The sequence below is a fragment of the Astatotilapia calliptera genome, chromosome 18, assembly GCF_900246225.1.
Source record: "Astatotilapia calliptera chromosome 18, fAstCal1.2, whole genome shotgun sequence".
Classification (NCBI taxonomy): domain Eukaryota; kingdom Metazoa; phylum Chordata; class Actinopteri; order Cichliformes; family Cichlidae; genus Astatotilapia; species Astatotilapia calliptera.
The window spans coordinates 21,060,848-21,085,888 of NC_039319.1; the positions used below are offsets into that span (position 1 = coordinate 21,060,848).

Consider the following 25,041-nt stretch of genomic DNA (forward strand, 5'->3'; position numbering starts at 1 on the left):
GAGTATGTGTCGATGCTAATGTTGTTTTGCATCTTTTGGAACCTTGCTGTCATTTTTTTTCTCCTCTTACACTAATAATGATGTTGAAGATGGATTAGCCCACCCTGATTTTACCATAGCCTGTGATAGCTACACAATCAGCTCTGGGAATGAAGTTGAGAGACACTGGTGGGAGTGAAACAGGCAGGTGAGTGGAAAGAAGTTAAAGAAATAGGAAACCTGGGAGCAGTGAGCCACAGTGCTATTAATAGGTAGCTGTCCTCAATCTCACTGTGGAGAATCCCTGAATGTCCCTCAGAGAAACTAGCAAACTGAAAGAATTGAACTCAAGAGTGAAAAAGGAAAAACGGGTTCTACATATCCTAACAATACAAACATAAGCTGAAACCAAGTGTGAAAAGATTGGATAATACAGAGACACAGACAGGACAATTAGATCATTTTTAGTTCATGATGCTTTCAGTGAGTGTGTCCATTATAGTGTCAGGTTACATGCTGTTGCTAAATAATTCAGAGCAAAGATAGGCTGGGCGCCAAGCAGAGTCTCCACGTGACATCAGGGATGACATCATCTACCTCTACATTTAAACTCTGCACACAACATAGTCGCATCCTCATAAATAATCACACACGTGTCCACTCTTCATCAAAGAGAAATAAATTGGATTTATGATGTGTATGTATAACTCTGCACTGTGTTGTTTGAAGTGCTGTTTGGTGTAAATGTGCCGGCCACGCTCTCTCAGAAATTACCTCAGCTCTCGTGACTGTTTGGTCCCTGATCCCATTTTAACTGGGCTTATCAGCTCCTCCAGCAGGTTTTATTCTTATAAAGTGCATGTCCAAAAACACACATTTTTAGAGACAAGCACGGAGATGTCATATACTGTGGAGAACCTGGGGATCAGTTTCTTGGTCTATAACAGTCTCTTTAATTGAATATAGTAGTAGAAGAATTTAGGTTGCTGATGTTATTATTGGGTACATTGCAAATGAGCGATATACTGTATTATTTGCACTGGCACCCCAAATAAAAAGTAAAAAAGAGCAAATGATTGCTCTAACATGCAGTTCAGAAACAGTCACAAGGTTTAATGAAATAATTTGTGTTGCTGGACATGAATTTTCTCCCATTTCTTTTAAATACCGATGATTTTTGTCTGATTTTACTTTCACTGAATTGATATCATTTCATATTTTCTGTGAGACCATGCACTAACAGTTAAACATTATGGGTTCCCTGTGATGATTTGTTGTCTTCTAGGGCAAGACTTTGCAGTAGCATGCATATGGAGGCATGTGCAGTGCTGTGGAAAAGTATTCCCCCCCTTTCTGCTTTCATAGTTTTTGGCATATTTGTCACACTTAAATGTTTCAGATCATCAAACAAATTTCAGTATTAGACAAAGATATCCTGAATAAATACAAAATACAAGTTTTAATTAAGCTATCCAAACGTACCCAAAGTATCCTATCCAAAAGTAATCGCTCCCCAACCCTAATAAACTAGTTGTGCAACAACAATTGCAATCAAGTGTTTGTGATACCTGACAATGAGTCTTTCACAATACTGTGGAGGAATTTTAGCCCCACTCTTACTTGCAGAATTCTTTTAATTCAGCCACAATAGAGGGTTTTCCAGCATGAACAGTCTGTTTAAGGTCATGCCAAAGGATCTCAATCTTATTTAAGTCGAGACTTTTACTAGGTCCCTTCAAAAACTTCATCTGATTATTTCTATGCCATTTAGAGGTGGACTGGCTGGTGTGTTGCAGATCATTGTCCTGATCATAACCCAAGTGTGCTTGAGCTTCAGGGCATGACCTGGTGGCCCATACAGTCTCCTTTAGGATTTTCTGGTAGAGAGGCGATTCATAGTTGCATCAATTACAGCAAGTCATCCAGGTCCTGAAGCAGCAAAGCAGCCCCCAACCATCACACTAACACATCCATGTTTGAATGCTGGTATGATTTCCTTTCTGTGAAATGCTCTTTAGTTTTATGCAGCTTTAACAGGACTCAAAACTTCCAAAAAGTTCAACTTTTGTCTCGTCAGTCCAAAGAATATTTTTCCAAAAGTTTTGGGGATCATCAAGATGATTTCTGATGTTGACGTGCTCTTGGAGTAATTTTTGTAGGCCAACTATTCCTGGGAAGGTGGTCGGCCAAGTTTTCTCTATTTGTGGACAATATCTCTCACTGTAGTTCAACGGAGTCCCAAAACTTTAGAAATGGTTTTGTAACCCTGTCCACACCGATATATGTCAGTGACGTTGTTTCTCAGTTGTTTTCTTAGATCGTGGTGTGATTTGCTGCTTTTTGAGATCTTTTAACCGACTAAACAGGTTAAATTTAATTGATGTGTTGCTTCAACAGTGCTGACAGTAATGTGGCCTGGATGGGTTTTTTAGTTTCAGGTTGTTGTTGTTGTTGTTTGTTTGTTTTTAAATGAAATCCCTGTAGAAACGTAAGCATGGCAAAACTGTCCATCTATCTCATTAAAAAGGGTGCGATTTTTCTGTGCTTGTGTAAGGTGACAGAAAAACATATACTGCAATTCATCCCCTCTTTATTATCAGTTTTCACTTTAGTAATGCATCGGGAAATCACATATGAATATTATAGCATTATAGCAAAAATAAATGAGTTCTACATGTACAATTAGGGCCATAATTTGTTGGAAAACAAACATGCTTTGTAGTTTTGCCTCTGTACCCCACCACAGCGCTTTTTAAATCAATTTTAAATCAGTATGTAACAACTCTTTAGGAAATGCTACCATTTTATACACAACTGCCCATTTTCAGAGGCTCAAAACTAATTGGACACTTGACTCACAAGCAGTTTCATGGCCACTTCCCTTGTTATTTCATGGCAAATGAATCGAACGTAATATCTGAAATTGATTCAGTGCTGAATTTGTATTTTATAGCTTTTCACTGTCATTTTAAATATGAGCCCCTAAAGGACATCAGATTAGACTAAACACCAAAATAAGCCTCTCAGAGAAACCGTGAAAAAACATTAGGAGTGACCAAATCATCAGCCTGTATATTCTTACTCTCCGCTCAGATTTAGACAAATGCTGCAACACTGATCAAACAGTGCTTCATAGTTCAAAAGGGTAATGACCCAAAGCTACACAGATTCTCAAGGCACAGAAATGGGATATTCATCAATGGATAAGCCAGTGACCTGATCTCAACTGTACAGAGCATGCTTTTATGGCTATTCAGTACAAGCCGAAGGCAGAAAGACCCACAAACAAGCAGCAACTGACAATGGCAGCGGTAAACATCTAGCAGAGCATCTCCAGGGAAGAAATACAACATATGGTGATGTCCATGGGTTTTAGACTTCAGACAGTCATTGACTGCATCCAAGTATTAAAAACAATCCATATCTATTTTCTTCTGCTTATCCATGTCAGTACAGAGGGAAAACTTACAAAAAATGCAGTTTATGGACCTAACTGTGTAGGCAAGGGAACATTCATTTGCAAATAACATTTTATTTGTAATGTCTTTTTTTAAAACTGCAGAAAACATTAAAATGCTAATTATGACTTTGGCTTGGAGTTTGTGTCAGTGATATTGTGAGTGCTCTGAACAGCACCCTGCCAGACATTAAAAGGAATACTTAATATACTCTCTTCTAATGTGACTGCTACAATGCCCAGCAATAGTGCAGCAGACACTGGGAACCTAAAGTGGGCCATGCAGTAGCCAGAGGCAGATTTTTAAAATACCAGGAGAGTTCTGGGTGTTTTCCATCCACATTTCTCCACTTGCAGGTGCTCTCCTTTTCAGTACGGTATTTTTAAAACATGCTCTCCAGATGGTTGGAGTATGTGCGTGAATTCCTGGGTTAGACTATCCTTATTTCCTCAATACTGATCTCTGACTTTATCTTTTTTTTTTCTGTGAGTCCATGAAGCCACTAGATGGCAGCATGAAGCATGTATTCATCTGGCACATAATTCATTCAAATGCAGCATCATGGGGATGAAGAAGTGTCCCTCACATCAAACTCCATGATATCTAAAAATAAAAGCTCTCACCTGTTCGAACTGCTTGAGCGTGTGAAGCTGGAGAGGGGGAGAGTTGTCTGTTTCATCACTGCACAAATCTAAACAAGGGGAAAAGGTGCGTTCAAAAAACCTGAAAACTCATGGAAATATTAAGTTATGTGTAGGGGGGGATACACACCTGTCATGTGACCTGTGATCTTAGATGAAGGTTCTTGAGTACTGTGAAAGAAATGGCAAAAAAAAAGCAAAGTCAGCACTGAATGAACATAAACAGACAAGACAAGAGTGAGTGAAAACCTGCACAAGTAGATCCATTCCAACACAAAACAGCCAAGTAATGGTCTCTCCGTTTTACTGCGTGCCCTTAAAAACAAAGAGCTCTTCCTGAAATTTAAAAGCCACTAAAAGCCCTTTCAGTATAACAGCATGATGTCATTTGCACCTCTGTATTGGAGTCTCAGCAGGGGAGAGAAGAGATAAGAGAGGAGCCACGGGGTCAAAGTTCAACTGGGCTTCACTACCAACTAACGGAGGGGGTGTTTGCCTTTACAGTCACCCCTAAGGTTAGAAATAACGGCAGTAAGATGCAGACAGTCTGGGTCAACACCCAAACAGTATACAGACAAATATGCCCAACATTAGGCCAACTGCTACTGCCCCATCAGTGCTCCCCCACTTCATGGGGAATGCCCCTGACAGCTGCTGGGTCAGTAAATGTAAAGACAGCTGTATGCATGCCAAAGGGTTTTAAAAGTTCACCAGGTGGACAAATGGTATACATGCTGTAGTATTTTGGTAAACAGCGCATCCAAATCACAACTGTCTTACACAACTGTTCCCTTAATGCAGATATAGGTCAGATGGTGTGGTCACCATGGAGAATTTGAGCTATGTGATGAGTGGTTATCAAAAACCATCCCTTATTAATGAAAGTCAAGCTTTCATCTCTTAAGCACTTGGTGGGCGTACATGAAGGAATTCAGCCTTAGTTATCACTTCTAGGACAGCTGCATTGAGCGCCTCCAAGGCCCTACTGCCCACCTGCACCGATGAGCCCTTTAAGCAGCCTAGTTGGTGCATGCAGTTTATGTTTATTCCTGCAAAGTAGGTCAGAAACACCGCGTCTTTAATGGCATCTTCCATCAGAAACCCTTTTACAAATGTAGCTGTGTAAGGATAAATGCACACATGCGCAATCACAGAGAGACATTTGCATCACCCCCGATAGCTTTATTCTCCGATCCGCGGCTACTGTGTGTGAGTAGCCCTGTGAGGAGAGAAAAACGGCCTTTTATCCAGGATGGATGATGGGTGCACATCAAGTGAGAGAAAATAACTGAAATGGCCTGACTGTAGCAGCAGTCAGTGCTCTGATTGAAACCGCGGTTTGTATCGCCGGAGTCGTGTTTTTGTTAAAAATGCCAAATAAGCATCCGTCTTCCGCTGCGGTGTCCCCCCGCACACAATCAGCCACCTCACCTCTCTGACTCTCCCCAGACTTGCTCCGGCGACGATGAGCTCCACTCCATAAAGGCTATTCCGTCATTTAACGGGCATCCATGCCGGAAAGCATCGCTGCGTTCAAATCAGCCGTACATCACTCATTTTTGTTTGGAGTACATGAGCCACATCCACACAGGAGCACGCTATCCGCAGCGGCCGAGGCATCGCGCACCGCTCAGGTTTGGAGGGGGTGTGTGTGCGTGTGTGTGTGTGTGTGTGTGTGTGTGTGTGTGTGTGTGTGTGTGTGTGTGAGAGAGAGAGAGAGAGAGAGAGGATGCGCGCCCTGAAAATGAAAAGCAAAGGATGCTACGAGCCCACACAAGAGAGTGCCACTAATGTTGATTCAGCCCTCCAGGAGAGCAGCTGGGGGCAGGAATATACCCACTCTTTTAAAGATATAGACACCACAGGGTTGGGTTGCCTTCTTTAGCAGTAATGTGTAGCCTACATTTCTGATTTAATTGGAAATTGCAGGTTTCCCTGTTTTCAAAGCAAAACTGTTGCTCAGTAGTTGTGTTAAATATTAATTATGCTATAGTCCTGCTCTTTGTCATGCAGTCATACGAATAATAAACTCTGGAGAACAATGGTGAAACCAGTAGATATTTGAAATTATAAATAGCAATAAAACAGCTTTTTTGGTTCTGATGCGAAGTCGTTTTGGAACAGCAAGTGATGGATATGATTTCTTATTACTGATGGGCTGGAAGTGAGTTTACTTTCACTCACTTATCTGATGTAATATATCAGATTTAATAGCGCAGGCCTTTTCCATCTCAAATGTATTTTCCAGGAACGCATGAAATAAATGTTAGAGATTCAAATGATTTCCAGATCAGAATCCTAAATTATAGACTAACCATACTGTAACCTTCAGATTATATTAATCCCAGAACCAATAATCTCATCACAGTGACTCAGTTATTTTCAGTAAAATGATTTCAGGATGCTTTCAAGTCTGCTGGGACTGATTATAGCTCTGTTTTTACGGCTTATTATAAGATTGTTGGGGTTTTGTTTTTGTTTGTTTTTTTTAGTTCAACCTGAGTGAGAAAGCAAATTTAGACTTGTTCCACACAGCTGCAGAGACTGGCCACACTTTTATCTGTTTAAGGAGAATGGTGGTGGAGGGGCGCTCTGAAAGGGTGAAGGGATTAGGGGGGGACAGAGTTAATGAGATTGTGGCATTGTTTGCGAGTGGATGTGAGGAGCGGATGTAGCTTTGGTAATCTTGTTAGGAGTCACGGAACTAATGTGGAGCTAATTTGCTCTCAAAAATGATCAGGACAGAAAGAGATGGAGACAGCTCCAGGCTGAAGGGCAAATGCTCTCTAATTTCAGCTGATAGGGGAACAAAAATGAGAGTAAAGATGGTTAATGTTTACTGCCTCATCAGGAGCCTCTTCCCATGTCACTTAGAAGAACACCCCACCTCTATCAGCCATCAAGTTCCACGTGGCAGCACGCAGTTTACAGGGCTGTTTCTACCACAGCGCCCTCTCCTGGACTGAGGTTGGGCTTCTTTAGTGCTCGGTGGATCTTTGTGTGCTGACACATTAAAACTGGTTGTGACCTACAGCAGTGCAGCCAAGCTTCAAATTGATCATTGATCCCTATAGCAGGGAACTGAGAGTCTCATAAAAGAGGAACACAGAGAATTTACAGACAACTGGAAAAGCTTTTATTTATTTATTTACTGATTGATTTTGCATCGAAATCTACGACTGATCTTTAGACTTATGAGAAACTAAATAGTCTATGAAATGTAGAATACGTTTGTGAAAAGGTCTGAAAACTCTAAAGCGTGTGGAGTGAGTTTAGAGCTTTCTCAAATAAATAAATACATGAAAGTAAAGGAGAAATGTAGAATAAAGTGCAACTACCTACCACATTTTTAAGATATAAAATATTAATTGTTGAAATCAAAGATTCTGAAGATCATTGTCATATTTTCTCTCTCTCTCTTTTTTTTAAATGAGTTACCTTATTTCCAGAGGTTTTCCAGTTTGAAATAATATTCAGCTGTAATGACTACAGCAGACACTAGATGTCCTTATAGGACCGCTGAAGCCTTCAGCCATTATACACAAAAAGAGAGGCAGTTACATTCACATTTAAATGAAGAAACTTAATGAGAAACTGCGAGTTTGGAATAACATTAGACCACGTCACTGTCTCAGCGTGCAGTGCCATGCATCTCACCACAGGAGGTGCTTTTCTCGCTTACCATTGCATCTCAAATGCAAGTGGGGTGGTCCTGTTTACTGTGCAGCATTATATTCTGTTTAGAAATGTCTGCTGCCAAATTAGCTGCCTTGTCCTTTTTGTGCGGTGTACATTTCTATACAGTAGTTACGAAGTTACACCTTATCCAAACGTGAAAAAGCTGAATATAAACACAAACATAAATAATTAATAAATAAATTCAGCAGCAGACCAACTGAGGCTACCTAAAAATAATAATAATGATAATTATTGTTAACAGACAAATCATCATTATTATTGAGAAGAGTGTAATTGTACCATTACTTTCATGGCTTAACTTTTCAGAACTATTTTCACAAGATACTTGTTTACTACTCCACATGATAGATCAGTGCTACATGCACATGTTCCACAAAACATTTATATTTAAAAAAAATCCACACGAAGGCTTATACTAAAATCTTTAATCTTACTTTTTAATCTTATTTTGCAAAATATTGAAATTAAATCTAATAATCTATTTTGAGCCTCACACAGAAATGGTTCTTTACCTTCATCATCCATCTAGATATTTATACATTCACATCACATACAGAAGGTCTGTAACGACAGCAAGTCTCTGATGGGTTCAAGTCCTATTCCCAAAGACCACCCGGGGTCCTGTTTTTGCCCCTTGTGGTTCTGTAGAGATGATCCAGATGGCAGGGGATTTCATAAAGTCTCTGTCAATCACCTTGTTCTCCTCTTCCCGGGCCATTGCCTCTACTTCAGGGCTGGTTTGTGGGGACCAGTCTGCCATGAACTTATCCTTGGCCTCACAGTAGTTCACCACCACTTCTGCAGGCTGCTCCCCAAACAGCCAGTCTTGAGTACAGAAAGAGAGGGTAGGAGACAGATGTCAGAGAGAAGCGCTGCCAGTAGCTTGTGGTTTGATTATTCTGGTCTTTAAAAAGCTAGCGGTACAGTAACAAACCTGCACAGTCATGGATGAGGTCTTTGATGAGGTGGCCCGTGATGGCGTAGAGAACCGAAAACACGACGAAGACGGCTATGAGCAAGTAGAGGACGTAGGTGGGCAGGTGGATAGCATCCCGAGAAGGAGGGATATATGACTCAAATAACACTGTGCCATCTTCCTCTTTGTGACGAACGTTTAAGCTGTCCATTGCAGTCTGGCTGCCTCTGCTGTCAGCCTGCGAGTCCAGTTAATATCTGTGGGTCATCGCTGTATTAAGAAGCCGGCACAAAGATTTAATCGCACAGAACGTTCTGTGCAAAATACAAAGAGATCAGGAGGAAATATCACATTCTCCAATGTCAGCATTGTAACAACAGCAAAATTACTCAAAATTCAGGAAATCGTGAATGAAACTCTTTGCATGAATCAAGGAAGCTGTGAAGATCCTCTAATTCACAGCTGATCAGCCTTATGACTAATGACTGCTAAAGTAAGATTTAAAATAAATGCAAAGCTGTATCTCATGTGAACAAGATTCCTGTTTTTCTCTCTGTAGAAATCTATCTATCTATCTATCTATCTATCTATCTATCTATCTATCTATCTATCTATCTATCTATCTATCTATCTTACATCACTCAGCTGTATTTAATATGCTCAAGTGCAATAATCCTCTGCATTTATAAACAAGGTCATCACCCTGGGCACAAGCAGGTATTAGGAGAAGGTAAGATGGATTAATGAAAGCAGACAAGACAGGAGGAACGAGCGTGTATTATCGAGTTGTTTATTGGGGAGAAGCTTAGTCCAACACCAGGAGAAGTGATGTACGTTTTCTTTAGAAACACATTACAAGCACATGTAACATGACAAGTCTTTTTGATTTTGCAATTTCACAACACTTTCTGTCTAGCCTTGTGGACGAACTGGACACAGTGTGTTTCCAATGAACATTTTTAGATGTAAAGTTAAGTTATTAACATAACTGATATTTTTACTTGAAACTTAATTTGTTTACAGTTTTTACCACGAGCAGCTGGACAGCGAATTTCAGCATGGTGCAGTAGAAACAGACTGACAGTATGGATCGTGCTTACTAACAACATTTTCTTGTACATTTTTTGCACGCTAACTATAACACCAGCATAAAACAAGAGTGCCTCAGCCTCTGCATCACTACAGCGAGGACATCACTGATCACTGCACTGTGATTAAGACGTAATAAAAACTGCTGTGATGAAAAAACTCAAAGGGAAGTGACGTAAGGGGCCACGGGGCAGGCGAAGGTCACGCTATGTGTGGAAATCCTTTTTTCTCCAGGGTATGACGAAGCAATGGCGCTTCTCAGCGGAGGGGTGGATGGACGACAGCGGCCTGCGTCTCCCTGGTGGAAACCAGGCAGCTGGCCTTCTTTTTCTTCCTCCATTCTGATCTCATCTTTCTCCAACAGCTTGCTGGAAACGCTGAGTCGCCTCTCTTCCTCTATTTCTGCATCCCCTCCCTCTGAATCATCCTCCACTGGTTTGGGGCCAAATATCCAGTCTGTAAGAGGAAACATGTTGGAAATGAATTAAAATGATTTATTTTTATGTCTTCTCTGTGTATCTTTTAAAGGGGCATTGCACCGGGTTTAGATTCACTTCAGTTGTCATGTCATGCATGACAAACTGCAGCATAGAGGATGCTGTTTCTTTTGGGGGGTTATTAAATAGCCAAAGCAGGAACTTTGTGGAATTGCACAAATTGAACATTGACCGCCCCCTTAAGATGGCTTTTTTTAGCAGCCATTTGATCAGCTGTTGACATTCACCTTAAAAGAATAACAGACACCACTGGGAAGGTTATCCTATCCACAAACCAGAGGGTGAACATGAAGGAAACTGTCGTCAAAACAAGGAAAAGATCAAAAGTTGATTCACGAGAGCTCAGGGACAGAAAGGACACCACAAACACAGATGCCAGAGTGGACACGGTGGCATCAGTTCAGGATGTGTCCACCTGGGGTTACCTGCCAGGTCATGCAACAGGTCATCAATGAGGTGTCCCACTATGGCGTAGGTGGCCACTATGATCACCACCACCCCAACTATTACATAGACTACATTGGGTGGGAGAGTTATAGCATCTCTCGCAGGGGGGATGTAGTCCACAAAATACACCTCCTCCTCCTCCTCCTTCCTTCTAGACAGCTGGAGGAGTTGCCGGAGCTCAAACGCAGACTGTGTGAAGTTTGAAATCAGAGCTCCTCCTGAGGCGTTCAGGGACACATTTGGTTGCCGGTTCATGTTTTGTCTTGGCCGGTTTTTGAAACTCTTTTTATGGTTTTGTCAGCTCACAGAAAGCGTTGAAGCTTCGGGGCTGTTTCTTTGGGTGATGACAGATTTATTGTCTTGTTGCAGATCTGCGCTCCTTCACTCCTGCACTGTGAATGTTTGGAGAACAGGTGATACAGGTGCACCAGGGAGGAGGAAGAGGAGGCGGAGGAGGGAAACAAACTAAGCATTAGAACATTTTCAACATCTTCTGGGTGTCGGAAGGATGAGTGACAGGTGGAAATGTGCGGATGGTTTGAAACTGAGAGTACTGTTTCTCAGCAGTGACAGCTCCCTGTCACAAAATGGCTCTACAGAAATGTAGTTCAGCTGACAAGTAAAGCCTGATACTACCCATGTGCCAATTCTTCTAATCTTTGGTCTAGACTTGAATCCCAGAATTCCTCATTCTCATCTTTTGCACAGAGGGTCTTCGGTCCAGGAGAGCGAGACAGAGGAGAAGTGAATGTAGGACAGACGGAGTTAATAGGATTGAGTCTGTCATAGAGCAATATCAGCTTTCCATCTGTGGGGATTAGAGATATGAGCGAGGAGAGGTGGACAGTAATATGCCAAAGAGGCTTATGGTCCCCCTTGCATAAAGATATGATATGTATATTACAGTGAACCCACTTTCACTCAGGTCCAGACTGGCATCACTTTATAGATACTTTCAAATGATCTTATACACAATTTGGCACTTGTGACATGTCACATAATTCACTAACATGAAACAATGCTTTCATGAATGAGTTCTTGCTCCCTAACAGAGCATGATATCATTGCAGGTAGAAAAGGTGCACATCTTAACGTATTTTTCTTTATAAATGACTCTTGTAAAAATGATAAAGAGCCAGAGAGCAGCTCCATTCATATGACAAAAGATGAGAAAATGGCACAGATGACATGGAAGACAGCACTGCATTGGAGTGTCACAGGGAAAGAAAATGAACTTGCCTGCAGCAAAGAGTTGAGACGATTCCTCTGGTTTTTTGTTTTTGAATTCTGGGGTGAACTGTACAGAAGCAGCTCTGGAAATAACCACAAAAACACAGCATAAGGTTAGCGTTGCATAGTGGCTGCCCTTTCATAACAAGCCTAAAGCTACACAATCTTGTTTTTTCTGTACATGTGGGCAGGTAAACAGGTGATATATATATATATATATATATATATATATATATATATATATATATATATATATATATATATATATATATATATATATATATATATATATATATATATATATATGGAGAGAGATATTTTTATCCTCACAAATATTCTCAGTGCAGCATCAGGATGTGGATGTGGTTTCCACCAGGATTTTAGGCATTGGCTTGTTGTTCTTCCTTTTTCCAGTTAAGTTTGTAAAACTGAGAGGCAAGAAACTTCCATTCAATGACCGTTACGGCTATATTGGCGAAAAGAATGAACCAAGAGACTGGGTGCATACCCCAGTAGAAGACGTGCGACATGTTGTGGAGAGATGTAAAAAATAAAATAAAATAGAGAGAAAAAGGAAAAGGAGGAAGAGTGAAAAATAAGCTTTCAGGAGAGATGCAAACGAGAGATGAGACGAGGGTTTCTGAATGTGTCTCAGGATGAAGCTGTTACGAAAGTAACACCAACTGTGCCAGTTTAGAGGTGGTGTTTAGTAGTTTAGTAATCCTAACAGGATTTGCTTGACTCATGCCACTGTCACCAACAAAACCTTTTCACCGAGTCAGCAGAAAGCTTAAACGGTTCATTTAGTGTCACCTGAAGGACCTGTTGCCTGCGGATGGTGTGTGAAGTGTGTATGTGTGTGTTGATTCACACTGCAAGCAACAAATGTAGCTAAAACACAATAAAATGATGCGAAATAAATATTAAGATAAATTGACACTTTACCTGTAAGAATGATTCTTCTCATCAACTTGCAGATTGCTTTAGGTTATTTTTTCAGTTCAAAACAGGAATCCAAGGCTTTTCCAGTTAAAAAAAAAAAAAGAATACATAAAAAAAGAAGCAGAAATTCACTGTAAGCACTACTAGCTGAGCAGAGTATTCCTAAGCAAATAACATCCAGTCACTCATTCAGGTAGATCCATACTGGCTCCCTCAAGCTGGGGTGACCACCTTCTTGGGCTTGTCTTCTGGCTCCATCAGCCACTTGTAGTAAGCATCGCCCAGGATGAAGGCCCAGTAGAAGACGGTTAGAGAGGTGTTCACTGTCATGATGCCGATAATCAAAGGGTGCCACATGGTGGCAGGTTTTAGAAAAAATCTGTGTCAGCCTAAAAAAAAGAAAGAAAGAAAGAAAAAGCTGGTGCTGTGTGTGTGTGAAGGGTTGTAGCAGTAGTATCGCCTGCCTGTCTGTTTCTACTCTCTGCGTGGACTCCCCACCCCTCTCTGTGCTCTCTTTCCACTGGTGACTAAGTTTCTGAGGCAACAGCAGCATAATCCTCTTCAGCAGCTTTGTTACAGAAGATAAGGGTGCGCTGGATGTAGACCTGCTTTACCCACCCTTGTTCATCCATGAGATGGTGTTGTGTAACGCAGGTGTAGGCATTCTTCACAATGAGCTTTATGAGGCAGTGCTTTACAAAGAAACAGAAGCTATGTAAAAATGTCACACTGATTGTGAGTTTTAAACAGTGACCTGACCTAAAAGACATAATCTTTGTTCTGAACTTTATGTTCTCTGTAAGATATCAAATCTAATCCACAATCTAATCGAGACATCAGATGGAGGAGTTAATCTTACACCAAACAGCACAGATGGCTCCTTAAACGAGCCCCATGGTCGAGCAGACCCTAAAGACCACGCTTGCCCTGACATCACGTGACTTGAATAGCTGGATTGTACAGACTCATCTGGTGCAGGGTATCTACAAACAGCATGATTAGAAAGCGAAAAGACAGAAAACTGAACTTAAAAGGACTTCAAGGGGAGGAAACACTGACATGGGGAATCGTCCTCCACCAGGTGGCAGTCTGTACAAAGACTGAGTGAATGTTTTAAAAGACGCATTTAATGACAGATCAGAGAATTTAATGAAAAACGTGAAGGAAAAGAGCGATATTTGCGCATGATGGGCGATTCAGCGGTCCGTTATCTGAACTTTGCATTACTCTCCCTTTAAATGTTCTCTCATTAGAGGTGCCTCCTGCCCGAGGTGAACTTTGACACCTGCAGGACAGCTGCAGGCTTATTGGCGCTGAAGGTTTCATCACAGATCAAAAGGCAACGTGACGCTGCTTTAAATCATCTCCTGCGTTCAGCGGCAGCGCAGAGGGCGCTGCTTTAACATGACTCGGTGCACAGCTCTGAAACGTGCTTAGGAGGGACAGATTTCTTTTTTATGTGGAACATTTTTAAGGTTCACCATAGAGACCAAACAACACGTTTACAAGAATGAGGCCACCGACGGAAATCAGCGTTTTTCTCCTTTCTCTTCTGGCACCTGGAGTTTTATACACAATGAACAACATCCCAGCGCTTCAGGAGTAAGTGTGTGTGTAGTCGGATCATTTCAATCTAATCTCGGCCTGTTGTGTGGAGGCATGGTAAAGCCGCCGACATTAATAGGCTTATGAAGCGGCCCACAGCCTGAAGGGAAAAGGGCGTGTTTACCCAGAGGAGAAAAAAAAGATTCACCAAGGCTGGAAAATCTAATGCTGTGAACTTAAGAGATCCGTTATAAAGTCTTAAAACGTAGGCCTAAATCTAAATTAACGGAGTGTAAGGCTATATCGCCCACGATAATGAGCGTTAATCAATCAGTGTTACATCCCCACACTGCTCCGAGCTTTTGAATTTCACCAAAGAGAAACTGGCAATTAAAGAGCCGAGAAAGCTTTGAAAATAATCAAGTAGCAGAAATGTTAATCTTTTTGAACCCTCTATCTAAACGTCCTCCTTTTGTGGCGAAAGCTGCGATATTTCGCAAAATTAGATCATTTTAAAGTCTCGTCGATCGTCACTGATCTTGAGTTAATTTTTATAAAGCACAAAATGAAGTTTAAGTTTTATTCAAAGACTTGTCGTTTTATAATAAAGCAGCTTAGAGAGAATTAATTATCTACGTCGATCCTGATTTACTGGTTAATGTTCTCCAGAATAACTTTGTTGTGTCTGAACTCGTCCTCAGACCTCTGGTTATCTTGGGGATGGGAGCGGTCATCCTGGGGTCTGTGCTTCTCCTCCTCTTCCTCACTGTGCGGCACAAGGCCAAAGTGGACCCTTTGTTCTATGGTACAGTCACACTAACACATGCTTTCATATAAATGAGTAAAGTCCAGGTGGACGGTTGTTATTTCTCTTTCTTTCTCTGTATGTTTGCAGTGTTCGCAGAGTTTTCCTTCACCTGCCTGGTGGGTCTGACCAATGCTTTAGAGCAGGATGGGTTCATCTCTGGCTTCATGGGCTTCTACATAAAAATGGTAACCTCTCGCTTTTCTCTCCAAGACTCTCCAAGTTTTGGGGGTTTTTTTACTTCATAAGTTTAAATGTTAAAGTTTGGATGTTTCTTTCCCTTCAGGGTGAGCCTCATCTAACCACTGCCTATGCACTGATGATGTCTTACTGGGAGGGCATCGTTCACTTCATCCTCTTCCTCGTTATCATCCACCGCATGTTCTCTGGGTAGGTTTTGCCGCTGCCGTCACAGTCTCTCATGTCTGTGCTTTAGTGAGACCTCTGACTTTCTGTCGTGCAGGAAGTCGTATCGTAGCCTGGGCCTGCTGTGGGCAGGCTCCTCCATCGCTCATCAGATCGTTCACATCCCAGGAGTGGTCATTGGTGAGAGCAGCATGAACACAGTCTGGTCAGATCGGCGCAGTTGTTTGTGACCACGTGTATTGATGAAGTTCTCATTTGTTCAGGCAAGTATGGGTCCAACATTCGACCAGCGTTTTGGAGGAATATCCCCTTCTTTTTGGCACCTTTCTGGGCAGCCTCGCTGCTCTTTAGCAGACCCAGAGAGATGCAAATCATCACAGCAGATAAGGTAAAAAGTTCTCGCTTTTAGGATGTGTTCATTATACACCATATACTCCGAGAGTAGTCTAGCCAGAATCTGGTTACAGCTTACATATCTGTGCATATTGTAGTGCATTAAACTTTAAAATTCTGTAGCCACCTTTCTAATTAGGAGTCATGCTCAAGGTTGGAGACTAACTCAGCTGTCATAGGGCAAAAGGCAGGGTACACTGGGACACAGGGCTAGCACAGAGACAGACTATTCCCACTCATGCTCACACCCAACTGAGACTCATCAGTTAACCTGATATGCACCTTTGTGGATCGTGTGATGTCATCTGATTGTTGGGGTTTTCTCTCTGTTATGGTTCATGGGTTTCTAGGGTCTTTACCTCACAATATAAAGCACCTTGAGCGGAGTGTTGTTGTGATTTGGTGCTACATAAGTGACAGTTAGACTGATTTAAATTTGAATAGAACAGGATCCAAATGACATTAAATTATACTTTAAAAAAGTGTGTGTATGTATGTAAGTTGGGAGAAGAAAATTGTTGTTTTTGCATATGAACTCCAGATGGTGTCAGAAAAATCATTTGGGGACATTTCTTCACAGTTGGCCTTTTTAACTTGTACCCACAATAATATTTATTCCACCTGAAATGCATTTTTAGTACTTGGAAAAACTCTGTTAGGTTCAGGAGGTGCTGGAGGGTACGTAACACCCTCTTGCTTGCTGTGAATTTTCCACACAGTTACATTCTTTATTCCCACGTGAGCTCAGTGGGACATCACACAGGCTTCCCACTGGGGAGCAGGCAGTTTGAGAGCTGTTTTAATATCCAGTTTGACTGTGTTAGACATTTGTCTTCTCACAGGCAGCTCCGCTGGGTAATCTCCAGACACGTTCAGTTTTCCGATGCCCGTGTGAAAATAACCTGTACGGTGTAAAATGAACAGCACCAACATCAACTGTGAACATTTCTGTGTCGAGCAGATCGCTGCAGAGCAGAAGAAAAGTCTGCTGTTTCGACCCATTGACCTGCTTCTCTCACTGCTGTTACTGGGATCCATGGCCTTCTCCGTGTTTAGAGGCTTTGTAAGTGAAACATCACAAGACCTTTTCTGCGTGTCGGTACTTGCGCTTCTGTTCGCGCTCCAGTCTTAACTCTCTTCGTGTTGTGCTGCAGGTAGTGCTGGACTGTTCTCTGGACACCTGTTTCACCTACATCTATCAGTATGAGCCGTACCTCAAAGACCCCGTTGGCTTTCCCAGGGTTATGGTGAGTCTGGAGACCGAAGACTCAGAAACTGAGTTAACTCTAATATAATATGTAGTTTATTGTTTAACTGTTTGGTGCACAATTCCTTTAGATGCTCGTGTACTTATTCTATGCACTGCCATTGCTAACGGTCTTCATCTACGGTCTGAAAACACCTGGATGTAGCTGGATGTTGGACTGGACCATCTTCGTTGCCGGCGCCATGGCTCAGGTAATTGTAGTTTTCTCATCTCGTGCTGTGATTAATATTCGTTTAAACAAAAGGAAAAATGGAAAGCTTCATGTTGACTTCCCTCCCCCTCACTCGCTGTTCCCTCCAGACCCAGTGGTGCCATATCGGAGCATCTCTGCATTCCCGCACTCCCTTCACGTACCGAGTCCCAGCAGACAAACGGTTGCCTGTTATCGCTCTCAATGCGCTGCTCGCTGCTGCACCGGCGCTGCTGGCCCTGCGCTGCCACACAAACCCTGCTTATTTTATGAAACCTGTTCCTGCGGGACAATCCAACAGCAAGAAAAAGGAAAACTAGACCACACGCAAGCCACGGACTGGTGAGGAATGCTTACTGGGGCACGAACTGAATTAAATGCACACATTTTTCATCCCTAAAACCCAGAGGAAATCTAAAAACATTGCTCTCTCTGACTCAACTGTTAAAAAAAAAAATCAGTCACCTCACCCAGCACTTCCTGTATGGACTTCTGGACCCTGATAAGGAGGCTGTTGATGGAGGTGAGGACCGTGATCAGATCGCACAGCGTTCAGGTGACTCATGCAGACACCCAGTTTGTATCGTCACAAAACTTCAACTAACCTGAACCATGCAGGTCAGCAGCAGCACCGGAGAATGATTCAGTCCCTTTTTTTTTTTTTTTTTTTTTTCTATACAGAAATCTAAACCAAAGCTACAAAATTTGAAGATTCATTTTTTTGATCTTGAATATTGCAACTTTCACCCTTCTGTGATTTTTAGCACCCCCCACGCTAACTGTGAGTATATTAAATGTTGAATATCAGCTGAATCCTCTGTAGGCTGAATAACTTAAGAGTTGCTGATAAGAGAGATGACTCACTCGAGCTGACAGCTTGGAGAAGAAAAAAACCACCTGGTGATCGACGTTGTGGTCTAGCCTTCATGTGACTGGAGCGTATAAAGAAATCAGACAGATACTAATCGCTATTCCAGTCCACTCCAAGTCCAGACTGTCATTTTCAAGTTAAATATTCAGTTTACAGTCATGTGAAACGGGGAAAGGAAGCACATGGAATTTGTTTTTGCTTAATAAACGACTTAAATGATTACCACGCTCATTCTTTCTATCTACAGTTTGAGAACTGGAGCGCTGAACTGTGGCTATTTTTGTATTCTAAAAATGGGACACAGATTTCTCGCTGCTAGCTGTGCATGTCAGTGTTTGATTAAATTACATTCTCATTAACCTTTTCCTTCGCTAAATATTGAGAATATTTATGACTCTCATATCACGTCTGAGCTTCTAAACTTAAACGCACTTCTTCCCGAACCAAGTGGTTTACGGGTTCAGCAGTCGCGTCTCCGCAGCTGTCAGTGTTTTCTCCAGCTGGTGATGTCATTGTGCCCTACTGCACTGCTCAAGTTATCAGACTGATAAGAGGTGAACCCTGGATTTAGGTGAGCTGTCAGACACAGCGGCCATAAGGATTACTGCAGGAAACGTCTCAAAAAGCAAAAAAAAAAACATGTTTTGGCTGCTAAAGTGTCATTTGACTTTGTAAATAGAACATTTCCCTTTTTTGTGTACATACAATAGGATATGCAGGACACAGCTGAATGTAAGATGCAGTACAAGAAGTTTGATCACTGAGTTTGTTTGTTTTTTTTGTCTTTGTCACAATTTGTGGCTCAGATTAAGTTTGTATTTTATAACACACTTACACACTTTAGAAAGCACAGTGCAAATAAACGCAACCCTAACCCTGTAGGCTTTATCTTATTGCAACATGAGTGTCCATTAAAAACAGTTTAGTATGGTATAAAGTGTTGGACCCACCAACTGACTCTCAGTCATTAGGGTAGAGTCATGACCAGCCATACCGTCCGGCTCTGTAAATGAAACAGTGGGTCGTTTTTAAAAAGCTTGGTACTGTAATAGGAAGAAACTGATATTCCAGTGTAAGTGATGATACTGCAAAGCAGAAATATTTGGGAAACGCAGCAAATCAGCCAAATATAGTGGCAAACAATATAAAGTTTACAAGCTGAGTCCTGAGGCACATACCATGTAAAAGTCTTCATGCTCTGCTGAATCAATAACTGCAGAGCTCCAAACCTCCGCTAGCATCAACCTTGCGCCAAAAACTTCCCGCTGGGCACTTCATAGTATGTGTTTCAAAAGCTAAATTGCTCCTGGAGGTGTACTTTAATCAGGTCCACCTTTGCAAAAGAAGATATTTTGCTGCTTCAGGTGAGTAGAGCATCAACAAAAGCACTGTACAGAAGAGAACAGGCACTTTAAGTCAGATGTAGCATGACAGGGAGCTGTTGTGAAGGTGGGTTGCAAAGCAGCTTGCAGGATTCTGTAACTTTACCCAGACTAAAGTATTTTAAAGTGAAAAACCTATGATAATTTTCAGCTCAATAGCATCCATAATTCACTTGAAATGATCTGTATTCATCTTATACTGAGTCCTGATGTTGCTCCTCAGTTTATCTATTGCCTAAAATAACCATTAAGAACTTCTTATTGACAAAATCCAGATGCTACAGTCAGATGATCCCTTGCCGCAAGGGGTCACCACAGCGAGTAGCTCCAAAGTTTTACACCAGATGCTCTTCTTAGTTTAACCCCACAGGGCATTTTTGTCTCTAGCTGGAACTGAGGTTTAGCTCGCACTACACTATGGAGCTAAAACAAAATAGAGAGATAATAGTAGGGGGAAAAACCCCGACTCAGATTAACTGATCTGATCAGGTTCTGGGTCGAGCATGACCTCGTGGCAAAACTACGCTGCGTTTGAAAGTGAAAACAGCTGATAGCATGAATGAAAAGCAGAACTTTTGTCCATTTTGTTCGCTTTATTAAGAATGGAGTACAACAGCAGGACAAAAAGTCATAACACCAAAAAAAGTGGATAACAGATCAAATATCAAAGAGACAAGAGACAAAAAAAGAGTGACATTCTACACATCGTGTAAATATGGCCGTGCAAATTAGGTACAATCAAGTGGTTATCTCAAATTATTCTGTAATCCCACCCACACTAACTATGTCAATGGGACGTATACATTAGCTGAGAGTGCTTATGGGGATTGGGGAGTCTATCGGATTGGACAAGGTCCAGCTATTGATCAGGTTTGAGCCAATAACACACGTCACAATATTTACAGTACAGAGATTAGAGGCAATCAAATGATTAATTTTGTTATCGACTGATTGTTGGACTTACATATTGGTATAGAAAAATGGTGTTACGTCAGCTTTCTAAAGGATAAGTAAGAAAACAAGCATGTTCACTAGCAAATGATTCATAATAAATAGTAACATTACACAAACAGATATTAGAAAAAAAGCACGTCAGTCGAATAAAAGAGACCAGCTATTCAGGTGCTCTATGGAAAAGTAACAGCTACAGTACACGTACAAAAAGCTGGGATACCAGGACTATCTTGCATCAATTACATCTGTGCTTTGTAAACAGAATACTAAAATGAGTTACTTTTTTCATGTAGAACAAGCAAACCTTTCCAAAAAAGTGACTTGGCACTCCTCTAAGTTTCTGTCTTACATGCATACGTTCACACACTGCTGTCAGGCTGACAGACCAAGAGAAGGTTATAGTTTGCAGACGAGTGGAGGAGTTACTGTTTGGGAGGGCGGATGTTAGGGCGGTGCTAAAGTCAGTGTTCGCATGGACCTCGGTTAAAGAAAGCAGAGAGAAAATAAAAAGAAGCATCAAAAAGCATGGAGGTTAGATTATGGGGATAATCTTATTCACTGGGGGAGTAAAGCTAAGCAGAGAGCACGGTTAGTGGTTAGAAGCAGGAAGGGCAAATGGAAATTGCTGTGATCTACTGTCTTTCCTTATGGGCCATGGTTAGCACCTAGGCATTGTGGATGTTGTATTATTTGGTTCAGTAGTAGCTGTGTGCGTCCTCTCTGGCCTTGTGTCCCTCTCCTCCGTGTCTCCTGTGGCCGTGGCGGTCGTGGCGCTGGTTGCGGTGATGGCGTCGGTACCGGTGCAGTCGTCGAGCTGCAGAGGGGAGGAAATGGTGACACGTTGTATATGAGCTGCAGTAGATGAACAACACACTTGTCACTGTGCACAATTACTGCACTGTACACAAAAATCCCATATTCACTGGCTAAATCTCTGCATTTATTTTCTTACTCTTAAACGATCTGCTCTGAAAGAAGCTTAAGTGTGTAGTTGAACCATAAATACTCAAATACTCAAAATATATTTCCTTGCTGAAGGTTCCCATCGCTAATCAGCTGACTCTTCAATGCTACACAAAAGCCTAATATGAGCTGATACATTATTTATTAGTGAGTCACCTTTGTTAAGATGGGAAAGAGTTAATAAATGATACTTAACAGACTTAAAGCTCTGAGGTTGGTTGATGCTAATTATCGGGTTTGATGAAATCTTCAAGGAGCTGCTTGGATTGTAATTTCACTGATTTTAAATGAATCATATTTTACTGCGTTGTTATGTGTGTGTGTGTGTGTGTGTGTGTGTGTGTGTGTGTGTGTGTGTGTGTGTGTGTGTGTGTGCGCGTCTGTGAAGTCATATTTACATCCAAGATCTTTACAGTTGCTTTGACTTAGTGTCCTTGTGCACAACAGAAAGAGAACATTTCTTTTCAGACTTTAACAATGAATCTTCTGTCTCTGTCTCACAACTATGAATGAAGTCATCATTTACGGGCTCTACTTGCCAAAATACGATCACAGGCATTATGAGTATTGTCACACACATTTATAGCGTTTATAGAGTGCCACAGACATGATTTGTGAGCATGGAGCACTCTGCTCAGACACGAATAAGGACGGAAGCGTACCGCTGGGAGGGGAGTAAGGATGTGAAGCGGGAGAAAAATGATGCGATATAGGAAAACGTAAAAGTGCAGAGGACAGTCAAGACATACAGAGATATGCATTCAACAAGAAACTGTGACCAAACAGACGTGTGTGAGAAGATGTTTCATTACTTTGATATACTGATGTATATGGTAAAAGTTTTGATAAGGTGTCCACTGTGAATCTAACCACTGCGTTTTGCTCACCATCAAATGGGCTTGCCTTTGTAGTTACACTAATGTGTCTGACACCTGCATTAAAGGTTTTCAATGTGTTAAACTCATTTGTGTGCATATATGCATATAAATCAATCTGAATTACAAAATTGATTCAAGAAATTTGCCCAACCAGTTCAGAAACTAATGACAAAAGTGACTCAATAAAACAACAACCTGGCAGAACCGTCTGAATTTGTAAGTGAGGAGCAAGGCGTGAAAATAATCAATAAAAAACTTGTATTGGTGGCACAGTCACTATTATAGAGCTCCAAAGTCACTACAATGCTGCAATGTTATGGTATAATAAAAAAGTAAAAAGGAGTTTCACATCTCAACTTCTACTCAGCCTGTATGTGGGGAAAAAAATTTTTTCTCCTCATACATGATGCTTTCAGTTTAAAGCGACCACTCACACTTTGTGCAGATGATCCTTGGTCGCTCCCAGCTCCCATCGGCCCGGCAGCGTGCGGTGGGGATGTGGCGCTGGTAGAAGCCTTCAGAGCACTGGTAGCGCACCACTGAATGGATATCATAATGTGATCTCCTCCGACCTATCAAATGGGCATTCTCCACCGCAGGCGGGGTCCCGCATAACACTACAAACAAACAGAGAAGCCTCATATCACTCATACAAAAAAGGCTGAATTTCTGAAGAGACATCCAGAGTTTATTTGACATTAATTAGAACAGACACACTAATAAATACCCATTAGAGCAGTCATCGCATATTTTTTTATGTATGTGCTAATGTATAGTAAATGAAAGCATCGCACAATATGCACAACAATAACTCGTGAAGGTCGTCATTTGCAGGAGTGCGCTGCCTCTAGATGGCAGCCTTGTTGCTGTATCTGCTGACAGAAAGAGCTGTTTTAAGGGGCTAGTCTCTGCAGTAGACAGGGACTACAGCCAAACCACAGAGCCATGAGACCACAGCCAGACAAGCAAACACTCTCAAATGACTTAATCCCTCTCCCCCTGTCCTCCTTTATCCTTCCCCGTCCTTTTCTAAGGCCTCTTGATGGTCTTCCATGTCTTCTTTCTTTTTTTCCCCCCAAGTCTATGTGATCTCATTGCTTTCACATTTAGGTTGACTGAATCCCAGAGGAAAGGCTTGGGTACAGTAAGTATCAAGAAAAGCTGACAAAAAACAGCTTGTAGGAATTTCACATGGCGTTTGAGAACAGGACAATAACTGCAGTTTCAGTTCTTCTGCCTGAACAAGTGTAAGTGGGGCCAGGGGAAAAAGATCTGCCAATGAGAGGAAGATTTAGATTGATATTCCTCTCAAAAATCAATACAGGTTTTAGCCTGAATCTCAGCCTTCACTTGTGCATTTTGTCAATTTTTGGAGCGTCTGCAGCGATGACCTTTTATAGAGCAAAAAAGCAACTTGTGAAGTGTAGCCAACTACTGATTTTCTGCATGAGAACTGGTGGCCAGCTGGTAAGTACACAGAAAACCCAATCATGTAAAGACAGGAGATCTTTGATAGGGAGCGTCCTTCCCTGTCCGATAATCTGAAAAGACCTTTTTCAGTTTTGTTAGCGAGCTGAGCATTGTTACAGTACCTGTGCCTTTCTTGCAGATGTAGGGCAGGTTGTAGTTGCAGGGCACGTCGTTCCACTTGCCGTCCTCATGGGCAATGGTCACCACGCAGTCCTCACCACCTGCAAAGAAGTTATCGGGCTGGCTCTCCCTCCAGTTCTCGTAAACCTGCACGGCAGCAAACACCAGATTTCACCTGCATTTGAGTTCATCTGTAATTGTAGTCAGGCTGGGATTCTTGTCATATTTTTAAGTGAAAAGAAAAAAAATGGTATTTTTACACAAATGTGATTTTGTGAGCTTTAAACGTGTGTTTCCTATTGAGCTGGTTTATTATGATGACTTTTCACAGTCTGAAAACAGGAAGTGTAAAAAGCGATCACTGACCAAGTCGTTGGTGTCGGTCCACTGAAAGTCCTCTTCCACTGTGCGATCGTTCAGACCGATCCAGGCGTTGTCGTGACCGAGACCTGGAACAAACAGTACATGGCTTCCTTTCATTTAACTGCTTCTGTAAGATCTTTATTTGTGTATCTGATAGCATCACACCGCCACCTTCTCCCTCTTTTCCGTATAATCGAATTTGTGAATCATGTTTTTTGTGACTTGCTGCTTTCTCTTCTTGTTTTTTTTTCACACTCTACCTTTTATTGTTTTTATCCCTCAAGCTTCGATTTCACGCCCCTTGTTTGTGATGTATGATATTAATACTTTGTTCTGCTTTAATATTTTTTTCCTAAGAGTGTTGGGTTTAATTTGTGCCATTTGTCTTGATTGTCTCCTTCTTTTTCTTTCAAAAGATTATGACTGAATAAATCAAAATCACCTGTCAGACATACCGTTGATGAACTCCTGCTCGGCAGCAGAGACGACACTACTGAGGTGGGCGCTGTGCTCTCTGCAGTCTTTCTCTGCATCCTCCCAGGTGTGTCTGTGGGTGAAGTACCTGTGGGATGACAC

The 25,041-nt window shown here is 41.6% G+C and overlaps 3 protein-coding genes and 1 long non-coding RNA gene across 6 annotated transcripts in view; 1 reads left to right on the plus strand and 3 right to left on the minus strand.

Moving 5' to 3' along the window:
* The window catches only part of LOC113010876 (myomegalin), a 57,803-nt gene extending 52,082 nt beyond the window's left edge, over positions 1–5,721 (minus strand). The window contains exons 1-3 of the mRNA XM_026150130.1: positions 5,510–5,721; positions 4,209–4,249; positions 4,061–4,128 (exon numbers count right to left, since the gene is read on the minus strand). Of these exons, the coding sequence (XP_026005915.1) occupies positions 4,061–4,128; positions 4,209–4,249; positions 5,510–5,559 (159 nt within the window). The 5' untranslated portion in view covers positions 5,560–5,721. The remainder of the gene's footprint in view (positions 1–4,060; positions 4,129–4,208; positions 4,250–5,509) is intronic.
* Positions 5,722–12,003: 6,282 nt separating this feature from the next.
* On the minus strand, positions 12,004–12,894 carry LOC113011380 (uncharacterized). Its single transcript, XR_003270534.1, has 2 exons — positions 12,287–12,894; positions 12,004–12,039 (listed from the first exon to the last, which is right to left on the minus strand). It is a non-coding gene; the product is annotated as an uncharacterized LOC113011380 (long non-coding RNA).
* Positions 12,895–14,158: 1,264 nt separating this feature from the next.
* LOC113011298 (transmembrane 6 superfamily member 2-like) lies at positions 14,159–18,557 on the plus strand. Of its 2 annotated transcripts, none has more exons than XM_026150778.1 (10): positions 14,159–14,500; positions 15,145–15,248; positions 15,339–15,436; positions 15,535–15,638; positions 15,712–15,794; positions 15,878–16,002; positions 16,969–17,070; positions 17,162–17,254; positions 17,420–17,465; positions 17,575–18,557. In XM_026150778.1, the coding sequence occupies exons 1-10, from the start codon at positions 14,409–14,411 to the stop codon at positions 17,808–17,810; spliced, it is 1,083 nt and encodes a 360-aa protein (XP_026006563.1). In that variant the 5' UTR covers positions 14,159–14,408; the 3' UTR covers positions 17,811–18,557. The 2 variants fall into 2 exon arrangements, with proteins under 2 accessions (XP_026006563.1, XP_026006562.1); XM_026150777.1 differs by having other exon boundaries at positions 14,160–14,500; positions 17,346–17,465.
* A 1,738-nt stretch (positions 18,558–20,295) lies between these two features.
* Positions 20,296–25,041, minus strand: part of LOC113010447 (neurocan core protein-like) — a 49,130-nt gene continuing 44,384 nt past the window's right edge. For both annotated transcript variants that reach the window (XM_026149495.1, XM_026149496.1), the window contains exons 16-20: positions 24,921–25,027; positions 24,469–24,551; positions 24,105–24,249; positions 22,947–23,129; positions 20,296–21,485 (exon numbers count right to left, since the gene is read on the minus strand). In XM_026149495.1, coding sequence (XP_026005280.1) covers positions 21,367–21,485; positions 22,947–23,129; positions 24,105–24,249; positions 24,469–24,551; positions 24,921–25,027 — 637 coding nt within the window. In that variant the 3' untranslated portion in view covers positions 20,296–21,366. The remainder of the gene's footprint in view (positions 21,486–22,946; positions 23,130–24,104; positions 24,250–24,468; positions 24,552–24,920; positions 25,028–25,041) is intronic.